Source organism: Vombatus ursinus, unplaced genomic scaffold, assembly GCF_900497805.2.
Source record: "Vombatus ursinus unplaced genomic scaffold, bare-nosed wombat genome assembly UNPS02014802.1, whole genome shotgun sequence".
Lineage (NCBI taxonomy): Eukaryota > Metazoa > Chordata > Mammalia > Diprotodontia > Vombatidae > Vombatus > Vombatus ursinus.
Window position 1 is genome coordinate 5,317,699 of NW_020954580.1, and position 23,035 is coordinate 5,340,733.

General features: G+C 37.2%; 1 protein-coding gene across 4 annotated transcripts in view; it reads left to right on the plus strand.

Annotated features, from left to right (window-relative positions):
• NHEJ1 (non-homologous end joining factor 1) overlaps positions 1 to 23,035 on the plus strand; it is a 113,229-nt gene that overhangs the window by 19,403 nt on the left and 70,791 nt on the right. For all 4 annotated transcript variants that reach the window (XM_027873580.1, XM_027873581.1, XM_027873577.1 and 1 more), the window contains exons 4-5: positions 19,520 to 19,658; positions 22,824 to 22,882. In XM_027873580.1, the coding sequence (XP_027729381.1) occupies positions 19,520 to 19,658; positions 22,824 to 22,882 (198 nt within the window). The remainder of the gene's footprint in view (positions 1 to 19,519; positions 19,659 to 22,823; positions 22,883 to 23,035) is intronic.

Consider the following 23,035-nt stretch of genomic DNA (forward strand, 5'->3'; position numbering starts at 1 on the left):
GGGGGGGGGAGAAATGTTTTTGTTAATTAAAAAAAAATAAAAATTTTAAAGTATGTCTCTTTCTGTACCCTGTATTCATCATTTCTGTCAGGAGGTGAGTAAATGCTTTCTCATGGGTCCTCTAGAGACACAGTTCACCATTCCACTGGTAGAGTTCTTACGTCTTTCTTTTTCATCTAGACATACAGTTTATTTATTTTGTTCTTAAGTCTTCTAAAGGTGGTTTTGTTTGGTTTTGTTTTACAATGTGGCTGTCCTTGTATAAATCATTCTGGTTTTATTCACTTCACTCTGAGTTAGTGCACACTACTCAGGTTTCTCAGAAAGATCCTCCCTTTCAGTTCCCAGTTTAGGATCAGGAAGGTTGTTTTCCTTGTGACTGTTCCCTTCCCAGTATTATCCTTCTTATACCTCTCCTCCCCCCATCACTGCTTGTTTCCTCCTGTTGAGTTTGATGTATTTTTACACCAGACATTGTCCATGTGCTCAACCCTTCGTTGTCCAGTTTAGATCAAAATGAGGGTCATCTAATGCCTACCCCTCCAGCTCTTCCTATGTGTGTGTGTCCTCTTCTCGTGTACTCCTTCATAAGGAATATGTTTCATCCCATTCTTCCTCCTTTCTAGGGGATGTGCTTTCAGATCAGATTCTTCTCTTGCACATCTTAAAGCAGCTAATAGTAGCTAACATTTATAGAGTACCTACTATGTGTCAGGCACTAAACTAAATTCAGTGTCATAACACTGAACACATGGCTAGGCACACAGAAATGTTCTATCCTTTTCTGTTGGGGGGAAGAGAAGGGAATAATCATTTATATAGCAACTACTATGTGCCAAGTACTGTTCTAAGTACTTTTTACAAATATTATCTCATTTGATCCTTGTAACAACCCTGGGAGGTAGGTGCAGCTAATATTCCCATTTTACAAATGAGGAAACTGAGGAAGACAGAGATTTAAGTGACTTGCCGAGGGTCACACAGTGAGCAAGTGTCTAAGACCGGATTTAAGCTCAGGTCTCCCTGACCACAGATCTCTCTCCACTGTACCACCAGCTGCCTCTAATGGCATCCTCAAAATGTAACAAGACTTAGAGGAAGGCCTCCAGCATGCTGGGCAGCCACTCTGTGGAAAATTAGTGAAGCAACACAAACATGAATGATGTGGGATGAAAGTTCACAGATGGCAATCTGCACCAGTGAAAAGGCTGTGCACATCAGTGAGGTCACAACCTCACTGAAGGATAAGAAGGTGTTTCAGGGGCCAGAGCACGGGGCTTGAGATCTAGCCTCAGACATTTATGAGCTGGGTGACCCCTCTCACAAGCATCCCTACCACTCAGCCTCAGTCTGAAGCTGGATTTCAACTGAGGTCTTCCTAACTGTATCCCCTGTGTGACTGGTAGTATTGTTGGGTTGGATTTGGTTGCAAGGCCATGTGTTGGCTCCTTGGGTCAGTTGGTATAACCTTGATGTCAGTAATGTGAGAGGTGATGAGGGAGAGGACACTGGGTGAGCTCAGGGTAGGCATCAGTTTAGGTTTGTTTTTGTTTGTTTGTTTTTAACTTCTTTTGGATTCTGAGAGTCCTAGACCGTAGAGACAGCTAAAGGTGCTTTATCTTTGGCTTGTAATTTCTGTTTTGGAGAGGTCTGAGAGGTTGTGGAGATCAGAGAAAATATCTAGTCCTCTAGCTGGTTGATCACATGATCCAGAAGTCCTCTGGTGATTCTTAAATTATCTCCACTTAGTGTGTTTTTGAGTTCAGTTGTTTTTGATATTAGATATCTTGACTTTTCTTGTGTTTTTTCAGTCTTTTGATTTTGCTGTAGTGTATCTTGCTGTCTCATGGAGTCATTGATTACTATTTGGTTTGGTTTTGTTTTCAGAGAGTCCATTTCTTGGGTAAAGTGCATCACTCTCTTTTCTAAACTATTTGTCTTCCTTCCTATTCTTTTCTCCAGAGATCTTATTCCATTTCATTTTTTAATCTCGTTTCATTTCTCCTAGGGTTAGATGTAGTCTTTGTGGACAGTATTTTTTTTTTCTTATGAGTCTCTACTTGGAGTTGTTACAGAGTTTTAAAAATTCTTTCTTTTTGGGAATCTCTAGATAAACAATACTTTTTCGTACTGTTTGATGTGTTCTTTGATTTATTCATCTCTAACAGCATATAGTTCCTGAAATGGGGCTTTGTGTCAGGGCTGAGCTTCTCCACCTACTGTGATTTTGGCTAGAGTTGTCCTTTTGGGGTGGAGTGGTTGGCCCTGATTAGTTTTGCCATGGGACCCCGGGTTCCTCTGCTAACATCAGCCTCTGGAGGTTAGACCTTGCTAGATCTTTGACGTTAAGAATGCTGGATTTTTAGGGCCTTCTCTCAAGATGCTTCTGGACCTAAGCTGTCCTGGGCTGAGTACTGCTGTGCTACTCTGGTCATTGTCTCCTGAAATGCTATTCTAGTCATTGACTACTGCAGCCAATCTCTAGTACTTCCAATAATCTCATGCTGGGGCTTTCTGACCACTCTTGGACTTTCTCAGGGAATCCTTTCCTCTTACTGCCTCTGGACACATAGCCTCGCAGGCTACAAGTGATCCTGTTCATCTCTGCTGGGAGGCTTTCCTGTCATGGGGTTAGTGTTGTTGGCAGGTTCTTCCCCACTTCCCTTGTCCTTCTGACTAACCTGTAGTGCATTTCTAAAGTGAAAGAAGTCACTGTTTGGGGCAGGGATAGGGGTAGGGAATGGACTTTTAATGAAATTGAGGACTTCCAAGCATTCCTGATAAAATATTACAGCTGAATAGAATGCTTAAAATACAAACTCAGTAGACTTCTGCCAAGACGGCTGCCTGAGTGAAGGCAGACTGCCCAGCTTCCACATAGCTACTCCAGTGAAACCCTGAAATTTGCACTAGACCGAATAATGATCAAGAAATCCAATGTGAAACTACAGTAAGAGACTTCTTCCACTTCAGAACTGCATAAGGGGCAGTCAGAAGGACAAGGGCAGTAGGAAGAAGCCTGTCAGCAATGCCAGCAGCTTGTTGGAGGTATCACTTCAACATTTTTTACGCTTGCCAAATTTGGTTCAGTTCAGCTTAACGAACATTTACTGTTATAGACAAAATGACTGGAAAGAGGAAGGAACACTTAGGGACTTGACTTTTCCTTTCTTCTGTTTTCTGGACGTCCTCTGTACTCTGCAGTGTTGTCTTCCCAGACTTCCCACCTCTCCTAAACCTTCTTTGTCAGAGGCCAAAGACAAAGAGGCAGAATACAGAGAGGCATACCTCCAGGGGAAGGCCAAGTCGTTGGGAGGAAGCTTCAGGCAAGTAGCCAATAGCTCACTGTATGGGCATCCATTGGTAATTGGCTTGTTCTCCCTACCAGGAGTGGAGAACCTGTGGCTTCGAGGCTGCATGTGGCCCCCTGGGTCCTCAAGTGAGGCCCTTTGACTGAATCCAAACTTCACAGAACATATCCCCTTAATGAAAGGATTTGTTCTGTAAAAACTTGGACTCAGTCAAAAGGCCACGTGTGGCCTCAAGGCCTCAAGTTCCCCACCTGGTACTCTGCCTCAGTCCTCGCACTTCAGTGGCACTAGACATGACAGGACAAATATGACCATACTCCAGGTATCCTTGGTATCCATCCTAACTTGGGCCAAGGAATGCCATGATAAAGAACAGAAAAGTTTACTTAATTCAGTACTTTAATAATACAGTGTGGTGTTTCCCAATACCAATACAAATTGTAATCACTCTGTGACTTAAATAGATGATTTTTGAGTGTTCCCATTGCTTAAAAATTTATCACATACAGCCAACCTGGTGAGGAACCTCTCCCAAGTGGTCCTGTTAAGAAAAACCCAGTATAGAATTGGTCCCATACTTGAAGACTTTCTGGTTTGGTAAGGCTTACTAGAACTTTCACTCTAGTCGTATAGCCCTAGATAACTATTTTAGTGTAGATATAGAAAACATCACCTTTTTCTCCTTTTTCCTCTTTCTCCCCTCCAGTCAAGCAAAGATTAATTCAAACGTCTTCCAGTGCAAAAACTGTGAAGAGCCAAGACTTTCTGTAGGCTGATTTGGTAATGCCTCTCCATCTCTAAATATTGGATGCATATGGCAAAAAGTGAATGATATCTCAATCTCATTCTGCTCACTATCTGAATTCTTTCTTTCTGGCTGCTTAAAGTATTTTTTTCTTTGATTTGAAAAGATTTGGCTAAGGTAATCCTGGGAGTTTTCATTTTGGGGTTTTAGGAGGTGACTGGTGGATTATTTGTATTTTTACTTTGCCCTCTGGTTCCAAGAGATCTGGGCAGTTTTCTTTTATGATTTCTTTTTTTTTTCCTTTCTTTTGAGGCAGTTGGGGTTAAGTGATTTGCCCAAGGTCACGCAGCTAGTGCGTGTCAAGTGTCTGAGGCTGGATTTGAACTTAGGCCCTCCTGACTCTGGGACCTGTGCTCTATCCACAACACCACCTACCTGCCCCACTTTTATGATTTCTTTTTTTGGTCGTAGATTTCAGGAGGTCCAATAATTCTTAAATTTTTTTCTTCCTCAGTCTTCCTCAGTACAAGATAATCATGTATAATACCGCACAGTCTACTGAACAAAATCTGGCTTTTGGAGTGTGAATGGTAAATAGCAAATAAACAAGAATTGCATAAATGTGGGGGGAAAAAGCTTTAGTTGCATGCCTGATTGAATAATTTGTTCTGTCTCTCCTTTGTTAATGAAAGCATTTGGAAATTTAAAATTTCCCATCAGAACTGTTTTAGCTGCATCCTTTAAGTCTTGATACATTTGTTATTTTCTTTGATGAAGTTTTTTTTATTGTTTCTACAATTTTTACTTTGACCTGCTAGTTCTTTAGAATTGTGTTAGTCTCCCATTATCTTTTATTTCTCTTTATGAGACTTTATTGAATATAATTTTTATTGCACTGTGATCAGTAAATCATATGTAGTTTTTCTGCCCTTCTACATTTTTTGAGAGGTCTTTATGCTCCAATACATGATCAGTTTTTGTAAAAGTGCTATGTACAGGTGACAGTATGTAAATTCTTTTCTATTTCAGTAATTTCCAGGGATCTATCTCATCTCTAATTTTTCTTTTTATTTTTAAAAATTTTTTTGATCTCTAATTTTTCTAACATTTTCTTCAGGTCCTTAACTTCTCTCTTGTGTATCTTTTGTTAGATTTATCTAGCTCTGAAAGTGGTTAATTAAGGTTAATTAAGGTCCCCTTCTATTATAATTGTATTACACATTTCTTCCTTCATTTTGATGAAATCTTTCTTTAAGTGTTTAGATATTATCCTGTTAGAAGTATGTATTAAGGATTGATATTAATTTACTATGTATAATGCTTTCCAGCATAATCTAGTTTTCCTGGTTATCTCTTTTTGCTGTCTATATTTACATGAGTTGTTTACATTCCTTTTTTGGGTTTAGCTGAAGTATAGTAGATTTTGCTCAGGCCCCTCATTTTAACTGTGTTATTCTTCTTGTTTAAGTGTTCCTTGTAAACAACATATCGTCAGAGTCAATTTTCAAGTCTCTTCTGCCAACATCTTCCATTCTATCATGAGTTTATTCCATTCACGTTCATGGTTATGTTTGTTAAATGTGTGCTTCTCTTCATCCTGTCCTCCTGTACTTTTTTCTTCTCTTATGCTCCAACACATGATCAGTTTTTGTAAACTTCCCACTTCCCACCACCTTACAAATAAAAAGGTAGTAAAAGAGAGGAAGTCTGCCCAAAGTATGTGATCTATAAATGTAACTGCCTGTTTCCCCAGTGTTGCAGCTCTTCTTGTCCCTTCACCTGGCTCCTGATGTCAGGGTTTTACTCTTTTTTTCTTTCCTTTTAATCCCCCCTTCACATTCTTTTCTCTAACATTTAGTTTGTTTTTCTTGTGACTCTTCCCTACCTATCCTGCCCTCCTTCTTTAACCCCCATTTTCCCTATCTTGATTCTGTTCCCTCCTATTTTCCTTTTAAGTTTAATGTATTTCAATATCAAAATCTCAATGTGTCTACATGTGGGTGTATGTAATTGGGTTCAAACATTTTTACCTGGTTCAGATGAAAGTGAAGTTCATGGGATACCCATTCCTCTCACTTCTTTTTCTATGATTATATATTTTTCATTTTATTCATCTTTCTAATGTCATAGTGATTTACTTCCCTTTCTTCTTCCTCGTTTCTTTCCCAATATAGACCCCCATCCCTCCCATTTTTGTCTTTGGTCTAAGGAGACCATGAAAATAGAACAAAACCACCCATAGGCCCCCTGTCATCTTAATTTTAAAGATGTTAAAGTTCTGGGAAGACATTTGTTTTTTATCCCCTTCTTAACATGCAAAAAGTTCCATCCCTACACATTCCTTTCCAATTGAACACACATGTATACCTTTCTATGTTTCTTTTGGCACCTATATTTCTATTTCAAAATATCTTTCCCCTTCTGGCTTTTTTATCGAGGATGTTTGGAAATCCTCTATTCTATTAAGGCCCAATTTTTCCCCTGGAGAATTATACTTAGTTTTGCCAGATAGGTTATCCTTGATTATATGTCTTTTATATTTTGCTTTTCAGAATATTATATTCCAAGCTGCCCTCTCCTTTAAAGTGGAAGATGGATCTAGTTTGGTGCATTTTCTACTACAAAAGAGCTGCTATAAGTATTTTTGTACATATGCATCCTTTTCTCTTTTAAAAAACTTTTCTTTGAGAGTATAAGTCTATTAGTAGTATTGCCGAGTCAAAGGATATGTACAGTTTAGCAAATTTTTTGGATATTATGCTTTCCAGAATAGTGCTTTGGATAAATTGCTTTCCAGAAAATTTGAATCAATACACATCTCCACCAAAAGTGCATTAATGTGCTTATTTTCTGCAGCCTCTCTAGCATTTGTAATTTTTATTTCATATTAATTTTGCTAATCTGATATACTCTCGGAGTTGCTTTAACTTTTCATTTCTCTAATTGTTGGTGACTTGAAGCATTTTTTTTAATATGACTATAGATAGCTTAGATTTCTTCCTTTGAAAACTACCTATTCACAATGCAAAGTGAAATGAGCAGAACCAGGAGAACATTGTACACGATAACAGCAACATTGTGTGATGATCAGCTATGAATGACCTGGCTCTTCTTAGCAATGCAATGGTCCAAGACAGTTCTGAAGGATTCATGATGGAAAAACGCTCTCCACCTCCAGAGAAAGAACTGACGGACTCTGAATGACGGTCGAAGCATGCTATTCTCACTTACTTTTTTTCCTCTTTTTATCTGTTTCTTCTTTCTTAACTGTGACTAAAATATGGAAATATATTTTACATGATTGCACATATAAAACTTATGTCAAATTGCTTACCATTTTAGGAAGAGGGGAGAGCAGGGAGGGAGGGAGAAAAATTGGGAACTCAAAATCTTGTAAAAATGAACGCTAAAAATTATCTTTATGTATAATTGGAAAAAAATACTATTAAAAAATGTCCAGAGCTTATAAGTATAGCAGTATCTGGCACATAGTAGGGACTTCATGAATGCCTGTTGATTAATAAATGTTTGTCAGTGCACTAGTAATCACAAACAATTAAAGTGTCTTAAAGCTATTAAAAAAAAGAGAGGAAACTTCCTGTTCATATCCTTTGACCATTTATCAATTGGGGAATGGCTCTTATCCTTTTTTAAAAATAAATTTTTATTGACATCTTCTTTTTCTTACATCAACATAGTTATTCCAAGTATTTTTTCCCTTCCCTCTTCCAGAGAGCCATCCCCTATAACAGTATTTTTTAGAGAGAAAAAAGCAATCAGTACAAATGATCAGGGCACTGGAAAAAGTCTGAAAACACGTAATGTGTACCACCTGTGAGCTCACCACCTCCAGGAAAGGGGTATCCTCTCATATATCTTCATTCAAGTCCTGCTTGATCTTTATAACTTTATCACATTTACTTTTGTTTTTTTTCTGGTGTGTAGTTGTTCTTCTGCATTGTTGTACTTATTACGTGTATTGTTTTCTTGGCTCTGCTTCCTTCGCTGTGTGCTAGGAGGACTAGCACCTCTGGTAGGAGGGCTTGTCTGCCTTTGATGTCCACTTTCACCCAGCTCTCACCAGTGGCTCCAAGAAGCTGTAGCATGTGCAGCAGCCACATCCTGGTAAACCCTCTTGGCAAATGGGCTAAACCAGGTTGAGGGTAACTGACAGGCCTCAAAACTGTTGGTGATTAGGAGGATGTCTACCCCAAGCATGTGAAGACCCCTGTTGGAATGGTCAGATGAGAACAGTTTGTTCTAGTGTCCATGAAAGTGGCTGAAGCATGAAGTTGTGGAGTGCTCAAGTAAGGTTGGTCAGACATCGAAGATGTGAAGGTCATCCACTGCATCCGGGTCATTGCCGATCGTCTTAACCTGCCACTGAACTTTGATGACTCAGGAAGGTGACTTTGTGCAACTCTGCCTCACTTAAATCCAATTCATGCACAAGTCATGACAACAGCCTGTGATGTCATTGGTCCTCTTCAAAAATGAAGAATGAAACAGATCTTTCCACGCATCTCTATTCATCACACACATCATTTCTTACAGCACCACAGTATTCCATTACATTCACATACCACAATTTGTTTAGCCATTTCTCAATTGATGGGAATCTACTTTGTTTCCAATTCTTAGCTATTACAAAAAGTACTGCTATAAATATTTTGGAGTATATGGGGACTTCATTTTTACTGATTACTTCTTGGTATATAAGCCCAATAATAGAGTCTCTGGTTCAAAGAGCATGGACATTTTAGTCTCTTTATTGGCATAATTACAAATTGCTTTCCAAAATGATTGTACCATTACAAAGCGCTACCAATGATGTATTAGCATGCCTGTCATTCCATAACCCTTCAACATTGACTATGGACTTTTTTTTGGTCATTTTTGCCATTTTGTTGGTATGATGTGAGACCTCAGGGTTGTTTTGATTTTCGTTTCTGTTCGTTTCTTAGTGATTTGGACCATTCTTCCGTGTGGTTGTGAATGCTTTGCAATTTTTTTTTCTTTCCTGTCCCCCCCACCCTAGAAATGGCTACTGTTAGACACAAATATGTATGTATATAAAATCATTCTATACATACTTCTGTTTATCATTTCTTTCTGTGGATGCAGATAGCATCTTCTTTTATATGTCCCTTGTAGTTAATTTGGTATTTATAGTAGTCAAAATTACTTATTTGCTCAAAGTTGTTCTTTGTGTTTTTGTTTTTTTTTTTTTTTGCTAGGCAGTGGGGTTAAGTGACTTGCCCAGGGTCACACAGCTAGTGTCAAGTGTCTGGGGCTGGATTTGAACTCAGGTCCTCTTCACTCCAGGGTCAATGCTGTATCCACTGTACCACCTAGCTGTCCCTCAAAGTTGTTCTTAAAACAATACTGCTGTTATTTATACAATGTTCTCTTGGTTCTGCTCATTTTGCTCTTCGTTATTTTGTTTGTGCAAGTCTATCTATGTTTTCCTAAGATCATCGAGCTCATCATTTCTTATAGCATAGTGGTATTCCATGATTCCATATACCACAACTTGTTCAGCCATTCCCCAGTAGTTGGGCATCCCAGTTCATTGCCACCACAAAGAGAGCTACTATAAATATTTTAGAACATATAAGTTCTTTTCCTTTTTCCCTAATCATCTTTGGAAATAGACCTAGTAGTGGTATTGCTGGGTCAAAAGGTCACTTTAATAACTCTTTGGGCATAATTCCAGATTGCACTCCAAAATGATTGGATCAGTTCATAATGCCACCAGCAATGAATTAGTGTCCCAATTTTTCCACATCCTCTCCAACATTTGTCACTTTCCCCTTCAGTCATTTTGGCCAATCTGATAGGAGGCAAAAGTGATATCTCAAGGTTGTTTTAATATGCTTTTCTCTAATCAATAATGATTTAGACTATTTTTTCACATGACTATAAATGGTTTTGATTTCTTCATTGGAAAACTGCCTGTTCATATCCTTTGACCATTTATCAACTGGGGAATGACTTGTATTCTTATAGATTTTACAAAGTTCTTTATGTATTTGAGATGAGACCTTTATCTGAGAATTTGTCTATAAAATTTTTTTCTCAATTTTCTGCTTTCCTTCTGATCTTGGCTACATTTGTTTTATTTGTACAAAACCTTTTTAATTTAATGTGATTGAGTCCATTTTACATCTCACTCTACTATCTCTTGTTTATTCATAAATTGTTGACTGGTCCATAAGTCTGATAAGTAATATATTCCATATGTCTCTCTTTATATTTAGGTTATGTATCCATTTTGACCTTATCGTAGTAAATGGTGTAAGATATTGGTCTATGCCCAGTTTCTGCCATATTGCTTTCCTGTTTTCCCAACAATTTTTACTAAATAAAGAATTCTTATCCCAAAATCTTAAGTCTTTACACTTGTCACATTCAAAGTTACTATATTTATTTGCTGTTGTAAATTAGATGTCTACTCTGTTCCATTTGTCTACATTTCTATTTCTTAGCCAGTACCAGATAGTTTGGATAATTACTGCCTTAGTTAAGATCTGGTACTGCTAAACCTCCTTCCTTTACATTTTTTCATTAGTTCCTTTGATATGCTTGATTTTTTATTCTTCCAAATGAATTTTGTTATTATTTTTTTCTAATTCAGTAAAATAATTTTTGGTAATTGGAATGGCATTGAATATATAAATTAGTTTAGGTAAAATTGTCATTTTTATTATATTGGCCCTGTCTGTCCATGGGCAATTAATATTTCTTCAATTATTTAAATCTGAGTTTATTTGTATAAAAAGTTTTTTAAAATAATTTTGTTTATATCGTTCTTGGGATTGTTTTGGCAGGTGTACTCCCAGGTATTTTATGTTGTCCAGAGTTATTTTAAATGGGATATCTCTTGCTATCTCTTCTTGCAGGATTTTGTTTGTGATATATAGGAATGCTGATGATTTATGTGGATTTATTTTCTGTCCTGCTACTTTGCTAAAATTATTGTTTCAACTAAATTTTTAGTAGGGTCTTTGGGATTTTCCAAGTATATCATCTTCAAAAAGAGATAATTTTGTTACCTCATTCCACATTCTGATTTCTTCGATTTCTTTTAATATTGGTGACAGTAGACATCCTTGTTTCATACTGTATCTTACTGTGAAGACTTCTAGCTTATCTCCATTACAAATAATACTTGCTGATGGTTTTAGATAAATGCTTTTTATCAATTTAAGGAAAAATCCATTTATGCCAGTACTTTCTAGTGTTTTTAATAGAAATGGGTGTTGTTCTTTATCAAAAGCTTTTTCTGCATCTATTGATATAATCATTTTTTAAACTTTTGTTATTGATATAATCAATTATGTTAATAGTTTTCCTTATGTTAAACCATCCCTGCATTCCTGGTATTAATACCATTTGGTCATATTGCATAATCTTTGTAATATATTGTTGTAATCATTTAGCTAGTATTTTATTTTTCTTTTGAAAATTTTGTTTCCTATCCTTTGACCACTTATCTAATGGGGAATGGCTATTAGTCTTATGTATATTTATTGCTTATATATATGGGATACCAAACCCTTATCAGAGATTTGATACAAAGAATTTTTTCCATTTGACCACTTCCTGTCTTATCCAAGGTGAGTTACTTTCGTCTGTGCAGAAGCTTTTCAGTTTCAGATTATCAAAGTTATCTATTTCATCTTTTGTAATTGCCTCTGTCTCTTGTTTGGTTAAGAATACATTTCCTACCTGTAGTTATGAGAGGTATATAATCTGTTTCTCTTCTAATTTTTAAAAATAATATGATCTTTCATATTAAGGTTGTTTATCCATTTAGACTATATTGTGGAATATGATGTAAGATCTGTTGACATAAGCCTAATTTCTGGTAGACTTCCTTCCAGTTTTCCCAACAGTTTTTACCCAATAAGGGATTTTTTCTTAGGTAATTTCAGTTTCCACTTTATCAAACACTAGGTCATTGAGTTCTGTTGTTTCAGATTCTCCCTTGTCTAGTCTTTTCCATTAATCTAACTCTCTTTTATTGCCAGTACCAGATGATTTTGATGACTGCTGCTGTATGATATAGTTAGAGATCTAGAAGTGCTATTCTCCCTTTGTCCCTACTTCTTTTTTCATCATTTCCTTTGATATTCTAGAGCTTTTGCTTTTCCAAAAGAATTTTGCTATTATTTTATCTAATTCTAGAAAGTATCCCCTTGGCAATTTGATTGGTATAGAATTAATAATGTAAATTAATTTTGATAGTATTGTCATTTTTATATTGACACAGCCTAGCCATGAGCACTGAATATTCCTCTGGCTATTTGAGTTGTTCTTTTTTTTCTTTAAGAAGCACTTTATAACTAAATCTGTGCAAGTCTTTTGTGTGCTTTGGGTGGTCTAGCCCTAGTTATTTTATGTATTTTGTAGTTATTTAGAATGAAAGTTCCTTTTCTGTTATTGCTTCTTGTGTTTGGTTAATATTATATAGAGATGCTATGGATTTTTGAGGATTCAACTTGTAGCCTCAACTTTGTTGAAGGCATTGATCATCTAAGTATCTTTACTGATTCTCTAAATAAATCATCATATCATCAGCAAATAAGGATAATGTATCCTCTCTTTATGTTTATGCCTTTAATTTCTTTCTCTTGTCTTTTTGCTATGTTAGCATTTCTAGAACTATATCAAGCAATAGAGGAGAGAGTGAGCATCTTTGCTTCACTCTCATATTTACTGGAAAAGTTTCTAGTGTATCCCTATTGCATATGATACTAGATTTTGATTTTAGGTGGATGCTTTTTATGAAATTAAAGAAGATCTTTTTATGCCTATACTTTGGAGAGTTTTTAAGCATAACAGAATGTTGTACTTGGTCAAAGGCTTTTTCTGCATCTATTGAGATAATTACGTGGTTTTGGATGTTTTGGTTTTTAATGTGATTAATTGTATTGATTTTGTTTTCCTAATGTTGAACCATCCACATATATCCCTGGTATAAATCCCACTTGGTCATAATGAATGATTTCTTAGATAAATCACTGTAATCCATTTGACAGGATTTTGTTTAAAATTTCTGAGTCAGTGTTAATTAATAATGTTGACCTATGGTTTTCTTTCTGTGTTTTATGTTTCCCTGGTTTAGGTATTAGTATTTTCTTTGTCTCATAAAGGATTCTGGTAGCGTTCTTTCTGTGACAGTTTCTGAGAATAATTTGCAAAGTATGGATACTAACTGTCTTTTAAAAGTTTAAAAGAATGCTCCTGTGAATCTATCAGTAACAGGAGTTTTTTCCTTTGGTAGTTCCTTTACAGCTAGATCTATTTCCTTTTCTAAGATTGGGTTATTTAAGATTTTTCTCTGATCTTCTGATAGTTTGAGAATTTTTGAAGGTATTCCTTTATTTCTTTTGTGTCCTGAGTTTTGTGAACATAGTTGTAATTATTTTTTCTTTTTCATCTGGTTTTGCTGTGATTTCACCTTGTTCATTTGCTATTTTGTTGATTTGATTTTCTGCTCTCTTTAATCAGATTAGCTAAGGGTTTATAAATTTTATTAGTCTTTTCAAAGAACCAACTATTATTTTTATTAATAATTTCTATGGATTTTTTATTTCCAATTTATTTACCCTCTAATTTTTAATCTTTCCTCTTTTGTCCTTATCTTAGGTTTGTTTATTTATTGGCACTCTAATTTTGTAATGCATATTCAGTTCATTAATCCTCTCTTTTTCTGTTTTATTAACGTATTTTTGTTAGGATATGATTTTTCCCCTGACAACTACTTTAACTGTATCCTAGAAATTTTAATGCTTTGTTCAGTATTATTTTTATTATTTTCTTTTAAATAGTTATTAATTTTTCCTGTGATTTACTATTTAACCCATTTATTATTTAGGATTTCATTGTTAAGTCTTCATTTGGGTCTGTATCTTTTGTTTGTGGTCCCTGAACCAATAACTATTTTTATTGTGTTGTGGTTAGTAAAGCATATTTTAACAAGTTCTACATTTTTACATTTGTTTACCATGTTTCTGAGTCCTAGTAAGTGGTCATTTTTTTCCATGTGGAGCTGAGAAATATGTACATTTTTTTGTTGTCTCTTTTAGACACTCTATGTCTTTTAACCCTAACTCCCCAATTTGTTCTTTGCCATATTTTCCTTTTGTTTATCTTCCTGTTAGACTTATCCAAAACTGAGAGAGGGATATTGAAGTTTCCTGTCACTATGATGTTAATGCCTATCTTTTCTGGTAGCTCAGATAATGTTTCCTCTATGAATTTGGGTGCTAAGGCATTTGGATCATGTAAGTTTATTACTTACATTGGTTGGTTGTGTATGGTTCCTTTCAGCATGATATAATTTCTTTGTTTATCCCTTTTTATTTTTTGAATGTTTGTTTTTGCTTTGTCAGCATGATTGCAATTCCTGCTTTTTTGGACTCATTCATTGCAAAGTAAATATTTTTCTATCCCTTCAGTTTTATTTTGTATGTGTCTTTGTTTTTTAAATGTGTTTCTTATAAGCCACAGATCATAAGATTTTGTTTTCTTATCTAATTTGTCACATATTTGTTTTATCAGATTGTTTAATTCATTCACATTTAAAGTTATGAGTTAGTTTTATATTTTCCTCCATTTGTCTCTAATATTTTTTTTTCTAAATTAGTATTTTCTCCCCTCTTCTATTACAGACACAGTACTCCTGCTGTAAACAGAGTTTCTCCAGTTACTTTACCTTAATCTTTATAAAAGTTCTGTTCCCACTGGCTCTCTTTCCGTCACCCCGATCCCTTCCTTCCCTTTTCTGTCCTTTTACCTTGGAGTTTTGCTTATTATTTCTTTTTTTCTCACCTGTTATATAATTCTTCCCCTCCCCATTTTTTTCTTCTCAGTCAAGTAGATGCCCTCTTCCTCTCCTTCCTTTCAGCTAGTCCTGTTCATTATTTTTTTAACTTTAATTTTTTGTACCCCCTTCCAAAAAAGATTTCTTTTACTCTCTTCATTATTGATCCTCTTTTTCTGTTTACTCTAGACCAGGGGTGGGGAACCTGTGGCCTCGAGGCCACATGTGGCCTTCCAGGTCCTCAAATGTGGCTTTTTGACTGAGTCCAAGATTTTACAGAATAAATCCTTTCAATGAGGGGATTTGTTCTGCGAAGTTTCTTCTGTAATGACTAATGACAACTGTATTTATCTAGTCTCTTTCTTTTCTCTGTATTCCTCATGAAATCAGAACTTTCAAGGTATCCATTTTAAGTTCTGTCCTCAGTGTGCTTTCTGCCAGTGCCTTGTAGAACTTGTACACTGGCCTCTTCTTACTCATTGTGCCTCACTCCCAAACAGTACCAATTATTGCTGGGATTAGAAAGGACCCTGGTGCATGGTAAGGCCTCTCCTCTACCACATCCCTGATTATGCAGAGCATAACTGATCTATGCCCTCCATTGATTATGTTTTTCCCCATTTACCTCAAAATCATTCTCTTCTACTCCCCCAGGTACCAGTTGCCCCTAGGAGTTCTACTCCCCATCTCCTGAGGTACTCTCTTTTATGTACTCTCTCATGTTGTAATGTAGTCCCATAAAAAACCAAAAAAAAAACCCAAAACATTGATTGTAGGCAAGGTACCAGGATCTATCCATAATGCTCCTGTCCCACCTCTTCCCTGTTACTTCTCGCAGTCTTCTGCCTTCACACCTGTCTCCTTGTGTACATTTAGAAAGAAGTCTTTTCTTTTCTCTTCTGTCACTCCATTGCTATAGCTGTATTTCTTCATTCTACCTGCATTTCTCTTGTTTGAGGGTATTTGAGAAGCAGATTGTCTCTTCAGTTCTGATTTCTTTCTAAAAATGTTTCAAATGCCTCTATTATTGAACATCTATATTTTTTTCATTTATGGTTAAATTCAGATTTGCGGTGTAAGTCACCCTGTGCTGCATCCTTAGCTCCGTTGCTTTTCTGAACACATTATTCCATTCCCTCCTACATTTTTGATGGGTACAGAATAGTCTTGACTTATTCAAATTTCCTTTTCTTTGTATTTGAATGTCTTTCTCCTGATGGTTTGTAGAACTTGTTGTTGATTCTCAGTTGAATTGTTAAATTTAACCATTATGTGTCTCGGAGTTTGCAGCCTTGGTTTTTTTTTTTTCCCTGTGGGAGGTAGTCTATGAATTCTTTCATTTTCTACATTCAGAAGTTCTATATTATTTCCTGTATTATGGTGTTAAGGGTTTTTTCAAAGTCCTGTCATGTTGTTCTGGGAGACCCAAAATCCTTATATTGTTTCTACATATCTTATCTCTGAGATGGTATGCTTTGCTTAGATAGTGAACATATTTTCTTTTAACATTATTGTTTTTTGCTTCTCTTCCTTAAGCTTGTCCTTTACTTCTCTGTATTTGCATTCCCAATCTATAGTTCTCTTTTGTTTCTTTGATGAGACTTGCCATCACAGTTTCCAAATTTTGTATTCTGCACATTATTTTTGCTGTATAGGTCATAAATTCTGCTCTCATAATTCTCATTTCTCTTTTGAACCACTCAGGAACAATATTTTGTGGTTCCATGTTCTTTGCATAGTCCATAAGGTCCTTTGTATCATCAGATGTTGGATCATTTTCCTTTTTTTTTTTTAAACAGTATTTATTCATAGATGGCTAAACTTGTTTGCTAGATCTGGAGGCCACATTTCATTCTGTTGTTAATATTTTCCCTGTTGATTTATCTGCTTATATTAAAAGTCTTTGAGTTTTCTTCTTCCTGAGATCTTTGGTAATTTCAGGGCTCTTTTCCCCCTTTGATTTTCCCATATTGTTCACTTTCTAACTGTTCTCTCTAATGGTAGTTTCCTTGGGAGCTAGATCTCAAAGCATGTCAGCCTTTTTCCAGAGTAGGCAGTTCATGTTTCACTAGCTTAGATCTCTGCCCCAGATGACTTTTAGGGGACAGAACAGGCCCCAACTGGATGCTGAACTCTTTGCCTAAGGCTTAATGGAGTGCTGCATCCCCCCACCCCCTACATATACCCTGCCAGTGTCCTGTCCTGGTGTCTTGTCCCTCTCCCTGTATTCTTCAGTTCTCTGGCCCACTACTAGCAATTTAGAGCTTTGCATCACTAGTGCTATAGGGTTGGCATCTTGCCCACCGCCCCCATCCCCATCTCCCCAGGCAGGCATTTTCTCTGAAGGGCTACAGCACTGTCAGAGGCCCAAGCAAACTTCTGCAGCCTGGTGCTGGGGATTCCCTGGCACTGGAATGAGGGAATGCGAGGAGCTGAGGTGTGGAGTTGTCTTTTGTTGTAAGCCAGTCCTTGGGTCTATTAGTGCAGCTTCACTGCCAGTAGTATGGGGGAGGGGTGCTGAGTGAGCTCAGGGTCAGTGAGTGTCATGACGTTCAAGTTTTTAAATTTTTTTTTTAATCTTCTTTTGGATTCTGAGTTTCCTAGATCATGAAGACAGCTGAAGTTGTTTTATGTTTGATGCATAATTTCTGTTTTGAAATCGTTGAAGAGGTCTTGGGGATCAGAGAAAAAGGCTAGTCTTCTATTTTGTTGCTCATGTGACTCAGAAGCTGTCTCTTATACTTATAAATTTTAATGAATTCTTTATAAGGTTGATGTTTTTCAGAAGAAACTTCTAATAGTAAACTAAAAAAAATTGTCGAAGATGCAAAAAAAAAAAAAAGCATAGGAGTAGTTGAGGTTTATAGAGTATGGGTTTTTGACCCTAATTTAAATTTATCCACAGAACAGATTGGATAGCGCAGTTTAAAGACATCCCAGTCTCTGATTCCCTTCTTTCATCTTAACTTTCCCCTAAAACCCTCTTTTTCTCATCTTAGGTTTTCCCCATCTCCCCTCTACGGGAGTAGCTGGGACAAGAGCCAAGCAAGATAATAGACTATTGATTGACTAATGGGAAATTCCTACTGGAGAAAGAAACCATTATACTTTGCTAGTAGGACATTTTCATATTAAATTCAAAAGATCAGAGAAATACCCTAGCAATATCTTGACATCTCTAGGCCTAAGAGATCTTCCTTCCCTGCCTTGTGAAGGGCTGCTGATCTCTTGATGGCAAGCTGGTTATTTTAGCACAGGATTTAACTATTGACCACCAACCTTTAGGCTTTGCAGCCCTTATGTGAACAGATTGAAAAAATTAGGATATCAACCTTGATCTCAAAGGACCTTGGAGCTGCTACCAAAGCTAAAATGGTTCCTAATAATTATCTAGATCTAATATATTCTTCAAAGTTCTCAACCTATTTTCCTCTTATGTTTCTTGTTTCATACTGTATCCTAGCTAGCACTGTCCATTTTAGCCTGGGTGACTTTCTCATGCTTCCTCTCACTCCTGTTCTTTCACTCTTGGCCTCTAAGCCTTTGTTCAAGCTGTTGCAAATTCTTGATTCAATCTCTCCACTCTTCTTTACCATACAAAATCTTTCTCTTTAAATCACAACTTATGGCCATCAGTTCTAGGAAACTTTTCCTTAGTGTTTCTACCCCTTCTTTAATAAAACAGAAAAATTCCTATGGTTACTCCAATAACTTTTATAATTATAAATGTAATTCTATTTATGTTGATTTCTTGTTTGCCTATTTTGTGTCTCCTATGAGATGGTAAACTTCTGTGTATATTCCTAAACCATCTGAGTCTGAACATGGCACTGCCTAGCTCAAAAAGTCCCTGTGGCTTCCTATTACGAAATTCTCTCTTGAGCATTTAAAATCCTTTACAGTCCAACTCCACACTTCTTTTCTAGGCATATTCCTTTGTACTCCCCTTCATGCATTCTAGGTTCCTTTCTCAGTGACCTCATCTCTGTTGCTTGTTTAGTGTTTCATTTCCTCTCTCCATCATTGCCTCACTTGTTCCCAGGCTTGGGATGTACTTGCCCACTTTGGCCTCTTACTCTATTGCTTTCTTAAAAGCTTAGCTCAAGTGTCACCTCCTGCTGAAATCTCTTCATGATCCCCTCAGTAGCTAGCATTCTGTACTGTGAAATTACTTTGTCCTTACGTTATGTTAACAGATGTGTCCTTGTATGTCCCTGGCCTCGGACACACACTGGCCATGAAGCTGAGTAGCTTCTTACCTCCTTAGCCCTAGGCAACTCTTGAAGATTATAAATTGCAGAGGTGGTGCCAAACTGTATGGGTGGAGAGAATTTCCTCTCCTGGGAGTTCCCTGTACTAATGAAATCTATCCCTTATATATGTTTTTTCCCCCCCTGGAATGTAAGCTCCTTGAAGGCAAGGACTATTTCATTTTTGTTTCTACATGTCAAGAACCTCGCCTGTTGCCTGGCACAGAGCAAGCACTTAATAAATACTGAATGAATTTGTATGTAAGTGAGTGAGTGAGTGGAGATCATTTTTACTCTTTTAGCCTGTTCTTCATGTTCTTATTATAGTACATGAGGGGGTTATATAAACAGTTTTTAATGATTGACATTTCCTTTTTCAAAGGTTTTCCAGCATCTCATACGTCCTCTGATGGGCATGAGTCTGGTACTGCAGTGCCAGGTGAGAGAGCTAACTTCTTTGCTTCGGCTGAAGGATGCAGAAATCCAAGACTACCAAGAGAATGGAGCTGTACTGAGCCGAGGTTAGAGGGGACTAGTTGGGGCGGATATGTAGGGTTTTTTTTGTTTGTTTTTTGTTTTTTGGCAATTGGGGTTAAGTGACTTGTCCAGGTTCACACTGCTAGTAAGTGTCAAGTGTTTGGTCTGAGGCCGGGTTTGAACTCAGGTCCTCCTGACTTCAGGGCTGCTGCTCTATCCACTGCGCCACCTAGCTGCCCCTGCCTGATCCTCTCTTAATAATGACCTTTTCCCCTTAGACCATATAAGGCATTTTGTTTTATACATATCTAATGCATTTCTCATGTAATAGTGCATGTTATCTGTTTGTGTTTCCTTTACTATCTAGACTGTAAGTTCCATGAGGGCAGAAATCAATTAATCATCAAATATTTATTAAGTGATACTGTGTGTCAGACATTGTGTGCTAGAATCTGAGAAATAGAAACACAGCTACTGAAATAATCTCTACTTGCAGTGAGCTTACATTCTAATGAGGGAGACAACAAGTATATATAAAAATATATACAGCATAAATATAAAGTTAATACATATTATATATATTATATATATATTCACACATATACACAAAAAGTTAAATACAAAATAATTTGAGAGAGGTAGTTGGGGGATCAGTAAAGGTATTCCTGCAGAAGAGAGTGTCTGAGCTGTATCTTAAAGGAAGAGAAGGACTTTCTGAGGTCTTGGAGGTAAGGAAAGAATGCATTCCAGGAATGGGAGGTGACCAGTACAAAGTCATGGAGGTGGGCAATGGATTGTCATGAGTGAGGAAGAATCAATCAATCAATAAACATTTATTAAGCACTTACTATATGCTTGATATTGTGCTAAACGCTGGAGGCATTATGAGAAGTCCAGTTTTGCTGAGCCTCAGCGTGTGGGAGAGAGAATGACGTTCCACAAGGCTGGAAAGGTAGGTTGGGGCATATTTTGTAGGAATTTAAATGCCAATCAGAGGAGTTTATATTTGATTCTAGAGGCAAGATGAAATCAGTGGTGGTGGTTGAGTAGGGAAGTCTTGTGATCTATGCTTAAGGAAAGTTACTGTGGCAGCAATGTGGAGGATGGTCCGAAATGGCAGAGATTTGAGTCAGGGAGACTAAGTAGGAGGCTGTTTGCACTAATCTAAGTGAGAGATGATGAGAATCTGAGCTAAGGCAGCAGCTGTGTGAGCGGAGACAAGTTTGGATGTGATGGATTGTGAAAGCAGAAATGGTGAGACTCAATGACTGATTGGATATGTGGAGTGAGTGGAGAGAGTGAGCTATGAAGGATGATGTAGAGATTATGAACTTGCGACACTGGAAGGATGGTGTTGCCTTTGAAACAAATAGGGAAGTTTGGGAGAAAGAGAATGAGGTCAGTTTTAGACAAGTTGAGTTAAACGTGTCTCCAGGACATCCAGTGTGACATATCTAATAGACAGACTGAAGCTTGAGGGAACAGCTGGGGCCAGATCTGTAGGTTGGAGAGTTATCTGCATGGAAATGAAAGTTAAACGCATGGGAGCTGATGAGGTTACACACACACACACACACAGAGAGAGAGAGAGAGATTGTATAGAAGGAGAAAAGAAGAGGTCCAGGGCAGAACCTCAGGAAATACCCCCAAAGGGGCTTGATGTGGATAATGATCCAGCAAAAGGGACTGAGAAGACAGAGAAGATCAGAATGGTAGAAGAGGAAGAGTGATTAGAACCAAGAGAGAGTAGTGGCATGAAAACCTGGAAAGGAAAGAGTATCTAGAAGAGGATGATCAGCAGGGTCAAATGAGACAGACAGGTCAAGAAGAATTAGGAAGGAAAAAATACTATCACATTTGGCAAGTAAGAGATGATTGGCAACTTTGAACAGAGCAGTATTCATTGAGTGATTAGGTCAAAATCCAGATTGCAAAGGGTTGAGGAAGTAAAGGTATAGAGTGTTGACAACTTTTTCAAGGAATTTATCTGAGAAAAGGAGAAGAGATCATGGATGATAGCTTGAGGGGGTAGTGGGGTTTAGTGAAGATTTTTTTAAGCCAGAAGAGATTTGGGCATGTTTAAAGGCAATGGTGAAGGAACCACTTGACAGGCAAAAGTTGAAGGTTCCAGGATTGATGCACTCTATTGAAGAAGACGGGAAAAGATGTGATCAAGTGCACATGTAGAGGGATTGGCCTTGGCGAGGAGCACAACCACCTCTTTGTCAGACACTGGGCAAAAGGAGTGAATTTGAGGTGATGTCAAGTGGTTTGGTGATGAAGAGAATGAGAGAAGAACACATGATGAATGGCCTTAATGTTTTCAGCAAATTAAGAGGTGGTGTTCCCAGCTGATAGGGGGAGGGGGAGGGGGAGGAATGGGTAGACTTCCGGAGGAAAGAAGAGGTTTGGAGTAACATCAGTGGGGCATGAGATAAGGAATCAATCAGGAATAAAAGGTCTGCCTTGCTGCATGCAGTGAGGACCCAGGTGAGGCTGGATTGCATGAATTTGTGATGTACCCAGTCAGAATGGTTGTGGGATTGCCTTCTTTTTTACTTAATAACTTGTGAGTAGTAGGGGAGGAGTTGCATAATGGGAATATTCCATGACTAGGATTTTTCAAAAGCAGTGTGATAGGACAAGGAATCCAAGAGCATGATCATAACTCCTTTTGCTTTGCAAAGTGCTTTTAAACAAATTTTATGCTCACAGCAACCCTGAGAGGTAGACACTCTTATTACACCACATTTTAAAGTTAAGGAAATTGAGGCATAAAGAGGTAAAGTGACCTGCCTGGCAATATGATGTGAATTATACATGGGAAATCATACAAAGCATATTTCCATGTTGCAAAAAAAAAAAAGAAAGTGAAAAAGTTATACTTTAATTTTCACTCAGAGTTCATCAGTTCAGTCTCTAGAGGTGGACAGCATTTCTGATTATGAATCCTTCAGAATTGTCTTGGTTCATTGCCTTGATGAGAGTAGATAAGTCTTCTCATTTGATCGTCATTATAATATTGCTGTTACTGTGTGCCATACACAAGGTATTTTTAAAAGGTTTAGTTCTTATTGTGTAGTGAGCTTCTAGTAGATTTTTGATTGAATGAATGAACAAATAATCCTAGACAGGACTGGATCTGGCTCTTTGTTGTACAGGTATGGATCCTTAGGCTCATTTCTTTTTTCTTTCTTTTCTGGTTACAGATCGATTGAAGACAGAGCTATTTGATGAGAATGCTGTCCTGGAGCAAGTCGTGACAGAGGTAGGAGTTCTGCTATTTCCTTCCTCCCCAGATAGCTTCCCTTTCCTATCTCTTCCCCAGTCACTGATTAGGGACTATGATCTTCCTGATACTTTTAAGCCTAAAAGAATCAAAGAGCTTTTTTTTTTCTGAAAAAGTCACCCACAAAGAAGC